We start from the raw sequence: 11,035 nt of genomic DNA, 5'->3' as shown, positions 1-11,035 counted from the left end.
AGGGTGGATTTGGGGTCAAGGGGTTGGTTTTGGGGTCAGGAAGGTGTTTTTGGGACCCAAGGTGTTAGTTTAGGGGCCGAGAGTGTGTATTTTGGGGCCGAGAGTGTGTATTTTGGGGCCAGGAGGGTGTTTTTGGGGTTCAAGGTGTTACTTTAGGGGTCAAAAGTGTGTGTTTTGGGGCCAGGAGGGTGGTTTTTAGGGCCAGGAAGGTGTTTTTGGGGCCAAAGGTGTTACTTTAGGGGTCGAGAGTGTGTATTTTGGGGCCAAGAGAAGTTGGCTTTGGGGTTGGGAAAGTGTTTTTGGGGTCGAGAGGGTCAGTTTTGGGGCCAGGACGATTGTTTTTTGGGGCTGAGAGTGTATTTTGGGACCAGGAGGGTGGTTTTTAGGGCCAGGAAGGTGTTTTTTGGGCCCCAAGATGTTGCTTTAGGGGTTGAGAGGGTTGGTTTTGGGGCCAAGAGGGTGTTTTTTGGGACCGAGATGTTGGTTTTGGGGTTGGGAGGGTGGTTTTGGGCTCAAGAGGCTCTGTTTTGGGGACAAGATGTTGATTTTTGGGGCTGGGACGGTTGTTTTTTGGTGCCAGGAGGGTGGTTTTTGGGGCCAGGAAGGTGTTTTTGGGACCCAGGGTGTTGCTTTAGGGGTCGGGAGGGTTGGTTTTGGGGCCAGGAGGGTGTTTTTGGGGCCAAGGTGTTGGTTTTGGGGTCGAGAGGGTCGGATCTGGGGACAAGATGTTGATTTTGGTGCCAGGAGGGTGGTTTTTGGTGCCAGGAGGGTGGTTTTTGGGGCCCAAGATGTTGCTGTAGGGGTCGAGAGGGTTGGTTTTGGGGTTGGGAGGGTGGTTTTGGGGCCAAGGTGTTGGTTTTGGGCTTGAGAGGGCGCTCTGAACAGGGCTGTAAATTCCGGCAACTGCACATAAAGGTAATTTGGAGTCTGTTCATGTTTTTTGGTGCTGAGGTCAGTGCAAAAGTATTAGAAGTAAATGTGAATGCAACAAAACTGATACTTTTACTTTGTCTCTGTAAAAAAAAAAAAAAAAAAAAAAAAAAAAGGGGGGGAAAAAAAAAAACCTGGAAAAAAAAAAAAAAAAATGGGAAAAAAGCCCTGGAGAGGCAAAAAAAAATGGGAAAAAAAAAATCCCTGGAGAGAGGAAAAAATGTGGGGAAAAAAATCCCTGGAGAGAGGAAAAATGTGGGGAAGAAAAACCCTGGAGAAACAAAAAAATGGGAAAAAAATCCCTGGAAAGGGAAAAAAAATGGGGGGAAAAAATCCCCTGGAGAGGGAAAAAATGTGGGGGAAAAAAAAACCCTGGAGAGGGAAAAAAATGGGAAAAAACCACCCCTGGGGAGGAAAAAAAAATGTGGAAAAAGTCCCTGGAGAGAAATAAAAGGAAAAAGGGAGGAAAAAACCCCTGGAGAGGCAAAAAAATGTTAAAAAATAGCCCTGGAGATGAAAAAAAAATGGGGACTTTTGGGGCCAGGAAGGTGATTTTGGGGCCCAAGATGTTGCTTTAGGGGTTGAGAGGGTTAATTTTGGTGCCAGGAGGGTGTTTTTGGCGCCGAGATGTTGGTTTTTGGGGTCAGGACGGTGTTTTTCGGAGCCAGGGTGTTGCTTTAGTGGTGGAGAGGCTTTTTTTTGAGGAGAGGCGAGAAAAATGTGGAAAAAATCTCTGGGGAGGGAAAAAAAAGTGAATAAAAAAGCTGGGGAGAGGGAAAAAATGGGGAAAAAGCCCCTGGAGAGAGGAAAAAAATGGGGAAAAAAAACCCTGAAGGGGGAAAAGAGGGGAAAAAATGGGGGAAAAAAACCCTGAAGGGGGAAAAAATGTCTAAAAATTTGAGCCATGAGCTTTTTGGGGTGAAAGACCCAGATTTGAGGTGTGAGTTTTTGGGACCCCGGATCTCAGCCCTGAGAGTTTTTGGGGGTGAAGACCCCCCCCAAGTCCAAGCCATGAGATTTTTGGGGTGAAAGACCCCCAGATCAGAGCTGTGAGCTTTTTGGGGTGAAGGACCCCTCAGATCTGCTGAAAACGCCCCAAAATCTCTTCTCTTCCCTCCGCAGAAGCCATCAACTGCTTGATCCGAGCCATCGAGATCTACACGGACATGGTAGGCCCCGTCCTGTCCCTCTTCTTCCTCAGGGAGTGAGGAGGCCGAAGGCTCTGACCTTCCTCACCTTCCTCCACCTCCTCCTCCTCTCAGGGTCGCTTCACCATCGCCGCGAAGCACCACATATCGATAGCTGAGATCTACGAGACGGAGCTGGTGGACATCGAGAAGGTAACCGTCCTTGGCCGCGGTGGTCTCGTTGGCCATGATGGTCTTGGCCATGGTCTTGTTGGCCGTGGTCACAGCCATGGTCTTGGCCGTGGTGGTCCCGTTGGCCATGATGGTCTTGACTGTGGTGGTCTCGTTGGCTGTGGTCTTGGCCATGGTCTTGGCTGTGATGGTCTCGTTGGCTGTGGTGGTCTTGTTGGCCATGATGGTCTTGGCCGTGGTGGTCTCATTGGCACCCCAAATTGGAGCTATGAGCTTTTTGGGGTGAAAGACCCAGATTTGAGGTGTGAGTTTTGGGGACGCCAGATCTCAGCCCTGAGATTTTTTTGGGGTGAAGACCCCTCCCCCCAAATCTGAACCAGAAGCTTTTGGGGTGAAGACCCCCCAGATCGGAGCTGTGAGGTTTTGGGGTGAAGACCCCCCAACTCCAAGCTGTGAGATTTTGGGGTGAAAGACCCCAAAATTGGAGCTATGAGCTTTTTGGGACCCTGGATCTCAGTCCTGAGAGTTTTTGGGGGTGAAGACCCCCCCCAAGTCCAAGCCATGAGATTTTTGGGGTGAAGACCCCCCAGATCAGAGCCGTGAGCTTCTTGGGGTGAAGGACCCCTCAGATGTGAACCAGAAGCTTTTGGGGTGAAAGACCCCAAAATTTGAGCCATGAGCTTTTTGGGGTGAAAGACCCAGATTTGAGGTGTGAGTTTTTGGGACCCCGGATCTCAGCCCTGAGAGTTTTTGGGGGTGAAGACCCCCCCCAAGTCCAAGCCATGAGATTTTTGGGGTGAAAGACCCCCAGATCAGAGCTGTGAGCTTTTTGGGGTGAAGGACCCCTCAGATCTGCTGAAAACGCCCCAAAATCTCTTCTCTTCCCTCCGCAGAAGCCATCAACTGCTTGATCCGAGCCATCGAGATCTACACGGACATGGTAGGCCCCGTCCTGTCCCTCTTCTTCCTCAGGGAGTGAGGAGGCCGAAGGCTCTGACCTTCCTCACCTTCCTCCACCTCCTCCTCCTCTCAGGGTCGCTTCACCATCGCCGCGAAGCACCACATATCGATAGCTGAGATCTACGAGACGGAGCTGGTGGACATCGAGAAGGTAACCGTCCTTGGCCGCGGTGGTCTCGTTGGCCATGATGGTCTTGGCCATGGTCTTGTTGGCCGTGGTCACAGCCATGGTCTTGGCCGTGGTGGTCCCGTTGGCCATGATGGTCTTGACTGTGGTGGTCTCGTTGGCTGTGGTCTTGGTCATGGTCTTGGCTGTGATGGTCTCGTTGGCTGTGGTGGTCTTGTTGGCCATGATGGTCTTGGCCGTGGTGGTCTCATTGGCCATAGTCTTGGCCATGGTCTTGACTGTGGTGGTCTCGTTGGCTGTGGTGGTCTCGTTGGCCATGATGGTCTTGGCTGTGGTGGTCTCATTGGCCATGGTCTTGGCTCTGATGGTCTTGGCCATGGTCTCGTTGGCCGTGGTGGTCTCGTTGGCCATGATGGTCTTGGCTGTGGTGGTCTCATTGGCCATGGTCTTGGCTCTGATGGTCTTGGCCATGGTCTCGTTGGCCGTGGTGGTCTCGTTGGCCATGATGGTCTTGGCTGTGGTGGTCTCATTGGCCATGGTCTTGGCTCTGATGGTCTTGGCCATGGTCTCGTTGGCCGTGGTGGTCTCGTTGGCCATGATGGTCTTGACTGTGGTGGTCTTGTTGGCTGTGGTCTTGGCCATGGTCTTGACTGTGGTGGTCTCGTTGGCCGTGGTGGTCTCGTTGGCCATGAACCAGCAACATGCTCTTGTGGCCAAGAAGGCCAGTGGTCTCCTGTGATGGCCAGCAGATCAAGGGAGGTTGTGGTCACGTTGGCCATGGCCAAGTTGCCCATGAGCCAGCACCATGGGCTGGTGGCCAAGGTGGCCAACGGTCTCCTGGGGTGGCCAGAAGGTTGAGGGAGGGTTGGTCAAGTTGGCCATGGCCAAGTTGCTCATGAGCCAGTAACGTAACCTTGTGGCCAAGGTGGCCAATGGTCTCCTGGGATGGCCAGCAGGTCAAGAGGCTGGATCTCAGTCCTGAGAGTTTTTGGGGGTGAAGACCCCCCCCAAGTCCAAGCCATGAGATTTTTGGGGTGAAGACCCCCCAGATCAGAGCCGTGAGCTTCTTGGGGTGAAGGACCCCTCAGATGTGAACCAGAAGCTTTTGGGGTGAAAGACCCCAAAATTTGAGCCATGAGCTTTTTGGGGTGAAAGACCCAGATTTGAGGTGTGAGTTTTTGGGACCCCGGATCTCAGCCCTGAGAGTTTTTGGGGGTGAAGACCCCCCCCAAGTCCAAGCCATGAGATTTTTGGGGTGAAAGACCCCCAGATCAGAGCTGTGAGCTTTTTGGGGTGAAGGACCCCTCAGATCTGCTGAAAACGCCCCAAAATCTCTTCTCTTCCCTCCGCAGAAGCCATCAACTGCTTGATCCGAGCCATCGAGATCTACACGGACATGGTAGGCCCCGTCCTGTCCCTCTTCTTCCTCAGGGAGTGAGGAGGCCGAAGGCTCTGACCTTCCTCACCTTCCTCCACCTCCTCCTCCTCTCAGGGTCGCTTCACCATCGCCGCGAAGCACCACATATCGATAGCTGAGATCTACGAGACGGAGCTGGTGGACATCGAGAAGGTAACCGTCCTTGGCCGCGGTGGTCTCGTTGGCCATGATGGTCTTGGCCATGGTCTTGTTGGCCGTGGTCACAGCCATGGTCTTGGCCGTGGTGGTCCCGTTGGCCATGATGGTCTTGACTGTGGTGGTCTCGTTGGCTGTGGTCTTGGCCATGGTCTTGGCTGTGATGGTCTCGTTGGCTGTGGTGGTCTTGTTGGCCATGATGGTCTTGGCCGTGGTGGTCTCATTGGCCATAGTCTTGGCCATGGTCTTGACTGTGATGGTCTCGTTGGCCGTGGTGGTCTCGTTGGCCATGATGGTCTTGGCTGTGGTGGTCTCATTGGCCATGGTCTTGGCTCTGATGGTCTTGGCCATGGTCTCGTTGGCCGTGGTGGTCTCGTTGGCCATGATGGTCTTGACTGTGGTGGTCTTGTTGGCTGTGGTCTTGGCCATGGTCTTGACTGTGGTGGTCTCGTTGGCCGTGGTGGTCTCGTTGGCCATGAACCAGCAACATGCTCTTGTGGCCAAGAAGGCCAGTGGTCTCCTGTGATGGCCAGCAGATCAAGGGAGGTTGTGGTCACGTTGGCCATGGCCAAGTTGCCCATGAGCCAGCACCATGGGCTGGTGGCCAAGGTGGCCAACGGTCTCCTGGGGTGGCCAGAAGGTTGAGGGAGGGTTGGTCAAGTTGGCCATGGCCAAGTTGCTCATGAGCCAGTAACGTAACCTTGTGGCCAAGGTGGCCAATGGTCTCCTGGGGTGGCCAGAAGTTTGAGGGAGGTTGTGGTCGTGTTGGCCATGGCCAAGTTGCCCATGAGCTAGCAAGGTGGCCTTGTGGCCAAGGTGGCCAATAGTCTCCTGGGATGGCCAGCAGGTCAAGAGAGGTCGTGGCCACGTTATCCATGGCCAAGTTGCCCATGAGCCAGCACCATGGGCTGGTGGCCGAGGTGGCCAATGGTCTCCTGGGGTGGCCAGAAGGTTGAGGGAGAGTTGGTCACGTTGGCCATGGCCAAGTTGCCCATGAGCCAGCACCATGGGCTGGTGGCCGAGGTGGCCAATGATCTCCTGGGGTGGCCAGCAGGTCGAGGAAGGTCATGGTCAAGTTGACGTTGGCCATGTTGGCTGTAGGCAAGTCGCCCATGAGCCAGCACCTTCCCCTGGTGGCCAAGGTGGCCAACGGTCTCCTGGGGTGGCCAGAAGGTCGAGGAAGGTCATGGTCAAGTTGACGTTGGCCATGTTGGCTGTAGGCAAGTCGCCCATGAGCCAGCACCTTCCCCTGGTGGCCAAGGTGGCCAACGATTTCCTGGCCCATTCCTTGCCCCGTGGCTTCGGGCTCAACGGGGTGGTTTTTTTCTTAATTCCTGGGCTCTAAAATGGGTTCATTTCAAAGAAAAACAAGATTCTGGGGAAAAAAAACCCTCCTCTTCCTCGGCCGCTTCAGCTCCTTCCCGATTTGGTTGCCCGGTGGCCCGTTGGCAAGCCCAGGGGTGTGAAACTCGCCCACGGGCCACTGGGAGCCGATCCGCCCCCGTCAGAAACGAGGCGAGAAGAAGGAAGAAGCTGATTTTTTGGGTTGTTTTTTCTTGATTTTGGGATTTTTTGGCCTGGTTGGCACCCGAAGGACTTTGGCTCGGCGGGAAGCGGGGCCGGTTGCCACCTTGGGCCGGGAGGTGGCCGGGACCAGATGGCAACGGAAGCCGCGTGGGCGGCTCGGAGCCGGCGGGGGGGGAGGGAGGGGAGCTCCATATTTCTCCTTTTTTTCCTGAATTTTAGATAAATATCTCGAGTTTTTAAAAATTCTTTAAATAGATGTATTTATTTTTTAAATTGACTTGCCCGTCCCTGACTCTTGGTTGCCCTCCCTCCCTCCCAGGCCATTGCCCACTACGAGCAGGCGGCCGACTACTACAAAGGGGAGGAGTCCAACAGGTAAGGGTTGCCCCCCAAGGGGGGATGGTTGCCCCCCAGGGTGGGCTTGTTGCCCCCCAGGGCAGGATCATTGCCCCCAGAGTGGGATCCCCCCATGGTGTGGGCTGGTTGCCCCCCAGGATGAGATGGTGGCCCCCAGGGTGTGGGATGGTGGCCCCCAGGGCAGGATCATTGCCCCCCAGGGTGGGATGGTGGCCCCCAGAGTGGGATCCTCTCAGGGTATGGGATGGTGGCCCCCAGAGTTGGGATGGTTGCCCCCAGGGTGTGGGATGGTTGCCCCCCAGGGTGGGATGGTGGCCCCCCGGTGTGGGACAGTTGCCCCCCAGGGGAGGATTGTTGCCCCCTGAAGCAGGATCGTTGCCCCCCAGGGTGTGGGCTGGTTGCCCCCCAGGGTAGGATGGTGGCCCCCCAGAGCAGGATCGTTGCCCCCAGAGTGGGATCCCCCCATGGTGTGGGCTGGTTGCCCCCCAGGGTGGGCTTGTTGCCCCCCAGGGCAGGATCATTGCCCCCAGAGTGGGATCCCCCCATGGTGTGGGCTGGTTGCCCCCCAGGATGAGATGGTGGCCCCCAGGGTGTGGGATGGTGGCCCCCAGGGCAGGATCATTGCCCCCCAGGGTGGGATGGTGGCCCCCAGAGTGGGATCCTCTCAGGGTATGGGATGGTGGCCCCCAGAGTTGGGATGGTTGCCCCCCTGGAGCAGGATGGTTGCCCCCCAGGGTGGGATGGTGGCCCCCCGGTGTGGGACAGTTGCCCCCCAGGGGAGGATTGTTGCCCCCTGAAGCAGGATCGTTGCCCCCCAGGGTGTGGGCTGGTTGCCCCCCAGGGTAGGATGGTGGCCCCCCGGGGTGGGACAGTTGCCCCCCAGGGTGGGATGGTGGCCCCCCGGTATGGGACAGTTGCCCCCCAGGGTGGGATGGTAGCCCCCAGGGGGTGGGATGGTGGCCCCCCGGTATGGGACAGTTGCCCCCCAGGGTGGGATGGTAGCCCCCAGGGGGTGGGATGGTGGCCCCCCGGTATGGGACAGTTGCCCCCCAGGGTGGGATGGTAGCCCCCAGGGGGTGGGATGGTGGCCCCCCGGTATGGGACAGTTGCCCCCCAGGGTGGGATGGTAGCCCCCAGGGGGTGGGATGGTGGCCCCCCGGTATGGGACAGTTGCCCCCCAGGGTGGGATGGTAGCCCCCAGGGGGTGGGATGGTGGCCCCCCGGTATGGGACAGTTGCCCCCCAGGGTGGGATGGTAGCCCCCAGGGTGTGGGATGGTGGCCCCCCGGGGTGGGACAGTTGCCCCCAGAGTGGGATCCCCCCAGGGTCTGGGCTGGTTGCCCCCTGGAGCAAGATGGTAGCCCCCAGGGTGGGCTTGTTTCCCCCTTGGTGTGGGACAGTTGCCCCCCAGGGCAGGATTGTTGCCCCAGAGTGGGATCCCCCCAGGGTGTGGGTTAGTTGCCCCCTGGGGCAGGATGGTAGCCCTCGGGGTGGGCTCGTTGCCCCCCAGGGCAGGATTGTTGCCCCCCAGAGCAGGATGGTAGCCCTCAGGGTGGGCTTGTTGCCCCCAGAGTGGGATCCCCCCAGGGTGTGGGCTGGTTGCCCCCCAGAGCAGGATGGTAGCCCTCAGGGTGGACTTGTTGCCCCCTTGGTGCAGGACAGTTGCCCCCCAGGGTGGGATGGTAGCCCCCAGGGTGTGGGATGGTGGCCCCCCGGGGTGGGACAGTTGCCCCCAGAGTGGGATCCCCCCAGGGTCTGGGCTGGTTGCCCCCTGGAGCAGGATGGTAGCCCTCAGGGTGGGCTTGTTGCCCCCTTGGTGCAGGACAGTTGCCCCCCAGGGCAGGATTGTTGCCCCCAGGGTGTGGGATGGTTGCCCCCCAGGGTGGGATGGTGGCCCCCTGGGGTGGGACACCCTCAGGGTGGACTTGTTGCCCCCTTGGTGCAGGACAGTTGCCCCCCAGGGTGGGATGGTAGCCCCCAGGGTGTGGGATGGTGGCCCCCCGGGGTGGGACAGTTGCCCCCAGAGTGGGATCCCCCCAGGGTCTGGGCTGGTTGCCCCCTGGAGCAGGATGGTAGCCCCCAGGGTGGGCTTGTTGCCCCCTTGGTGCAGGACAGTTGCCCCCCAGGGCAGGATTGTTGCCCCCCAGGGAGGACAGTTGCCCCCCAGGTTGGGGCTGGTTGCCCTCTGGAGCAGGATGGTGGCCCCCAGGGCAGGATCGTTGCCCCCAGAGTGGGATCCCTCCACGATGGGGGTTAGTTGCCCCCTGGAGCAGGATGGTAGCCCTCGGGGGGCAGGATCATTGCCCCCCAAGCAGGATGGTGGCCCCCAGGGCAGGATTGTTGCCCCCAGAGTGGGATCCCCCCAGGGTGTGGGCTGGTTGCCCCCCAGAGCAGGATGGTAGCCCCCAGGGGGGGCTTGTTGCCCCCCAGGGAGGACAGTTGCCGCCCAGGTTGGGGCTGGTTGCCCTTTGGAGCAGGATGGTGGCCCCCAGGGCAGGATTGTTGCCCCCAGAGTGGGATCCCTCCACGATGGGGGTTAGTTGCCCCCTGGAGCAGGATGGTAGCCCTTGGGGTGCAGGATCATTGCCCCCCAAGCAGGATGGTGGCCCCCAGGGTGCAGGATCATTGCCCCCAGGGTGTGGGATGGTTGCCCCCCAGAGCAGGATGGTAGCCCCCAGGGTGGGCTTGTTGCCCCCCAGGGAGGACAGTTGCCCCCCAGGTTGGGGCTGGTTGCCCTCTGGAGCAGGATGGTGGCCCCCAGGGCAGGATCGTTGCCCCCAGAGTGGGATCCCCCCAGGATGTGGGTTAGTTGCCCCCTGGAGCAGGATGGTAGCCCTCAGGGTGGGTTTGTTGCCCCCCCGGTGTGGGACAGTTGCTCCCCAGGGCAGGATCATTGCCCCCAGGGTGTGGGCTGGTTGCCCCCCCGGGTGGGATGGTGGCCCCCTGGGGTGGGATCCTCTCAGGGTATGGGATGGTGGCCCCCCGGGGTGGGATGGTTGCCCCCCAGGGCAGGATCGTTGCCCCCAGAGTGGGATCCCCCCAGGGTGTGGGTTAGTTGCCCCCTGGGGCAGGATGGTAGCCCTCAGGGGTGGGATGGTTGCCCCCCAAGCAGGATGGTTGCCCCCCAGGCAGGACAGTTGCCCCCCAAGTGGGATGGTTGCCCCCTGGGGCAGGAAGGTAGCCCTCGGGGGGGGCTCATTGCCCCCCAAGCAGGATGATGGCCCACAGGGCGCAGGATTGGTTGCCCCCCAAGTGGGATGGTTGCCCCCCAGGGGGGGCTGGTGGCCCCCCGGGGTGGGGGAGTTGCCCCCCAGGGCAGGATCGTTGCCCCCAGAGGGGGATCCCCCCAGGGTGTGGGCTGGTTGCCCCCTAGGGTGGGATGGTGGCCCCCAGAGTTGCATCCCCCCAGGATGTGGGTTAGTTGCCCCCTGGGGCAGGATGGTAGCCCTCAGGGGTGGGATGGTTGCCCCCCAAGCAGGATGGTTGCCCCCCAGGCAGGACAGTTGCCCCCCAAGTGGGATGGTTGCCCCCTGGGGCAGGATGGTAGCCCTCAGGGGTGGGATGGTTGCCCCCCAAGCAGGATGGTTGCCCCCCAGGCAGGACAGTTGCCCCCCAAGTGGGATGGTTGCCCCCTGGGGCAGGATGGTAGCCCTCAGGGGTGGGATGGTTGCCCCCCAAGCAGGATGGTTGCCCCCCAGGCAGGACAGTTGCCCCCCAAGTGGGATGGTTGCCCCCTGGGGCAGGATGGTAGCCCTCAGGGGTGGGATGGTTGCCCCCCAAGCAGGATGGTTGCCCCCCAGGCAGGACAGTTGCCCCCCAAGTGGGATGGTTGCCCCCTGGGGCAGGATGGTAGCCCTCAGGGGTGGGATGGTTGCCCCCCAAGCAGGATGGTTGCCCCCCAGGCAGGACAGTTGCCCCCCAAGTGGGATGGTTGCCCCCTGGGGCAGGATGGTAGCCCTCAGGGTGGGTTTGTTGCCCCCCCGGTGTGGGACAGTTGCTCCCCAGGGCAGGATCATTGCCCCCAGGGTGTGGGCTGGTTGCCCCCCCGGGTGGGATGGTGGCCCCCTGGGGTGGGATCCTCTCAGGGTATGGGATGGTGGCCCCCCGGGGTGGGATGGTTGCCCCCCAGGGCAGGATCGTTGCCCCCAGAGTGGGATCCCCCCAGGGTGTGGGTTAGTTGCCCCCTGGGGCAGGATGGTAGCCCTCAGGGGTGGGATGGTTGCCCCCCAAGCAGGATGGTTGC

The 11,035-nt window shown here is 59.7% G+C and overlaps 1 protein-coding gene across 1 annotated transcript in view; it reads left to right on the top strand.

Annotated features, from left to right (window-relative positions):
- NAPA (N-ethylmaleimide-sensitive factor attachment protein, alpha) overlaps window positions 1-6,835 on the top strand; it is a 12,717-nt gene extending 5,882 nt beyond the window's left edge. Inside the window, exons 4-6 of the mRNA XM_014949422.1 lie at window positions 2,053-2,099; window positions 4,829-4,906; window positions 6,756-6,835. Of these exons, the coding sequence (XP_014804908.1) occupies window positions 2,053-2,099; window positions 4,829-4,906; window positions 6,756-6,815 (185 nt within the window). The 3' untranslated portion in view covers window positions 6,816-6,835. The remainder of the gene's footprint in view (window positions 1-2,052; window positions 2,100-4,828; window positions 4,907-6,755) is intronic.
- Window positions 6,836-11,035: the final 4,200 nt, after the last annotated feature.

The sequence above is a fragment of the Calidris pugnax genome, unplaced genomic scaffold, assembly GCF_001431845.1.
Source record: "Calidris pugnax isolate Ruff unplaced genomic scaffold, ASM143184v1 scaffold202, whole genome shotgun sequence".
Classification (NCBI taxonomy): domain Eukaryota; kingdom Metazoa; phylum Chordata; class Aves; order Charadriiformes; family Scolopacidae; genus Calidris; species Calidris pugnax.
This window is presented reverse-complemented; position numbering and strand designations above follow the sequence as displayed.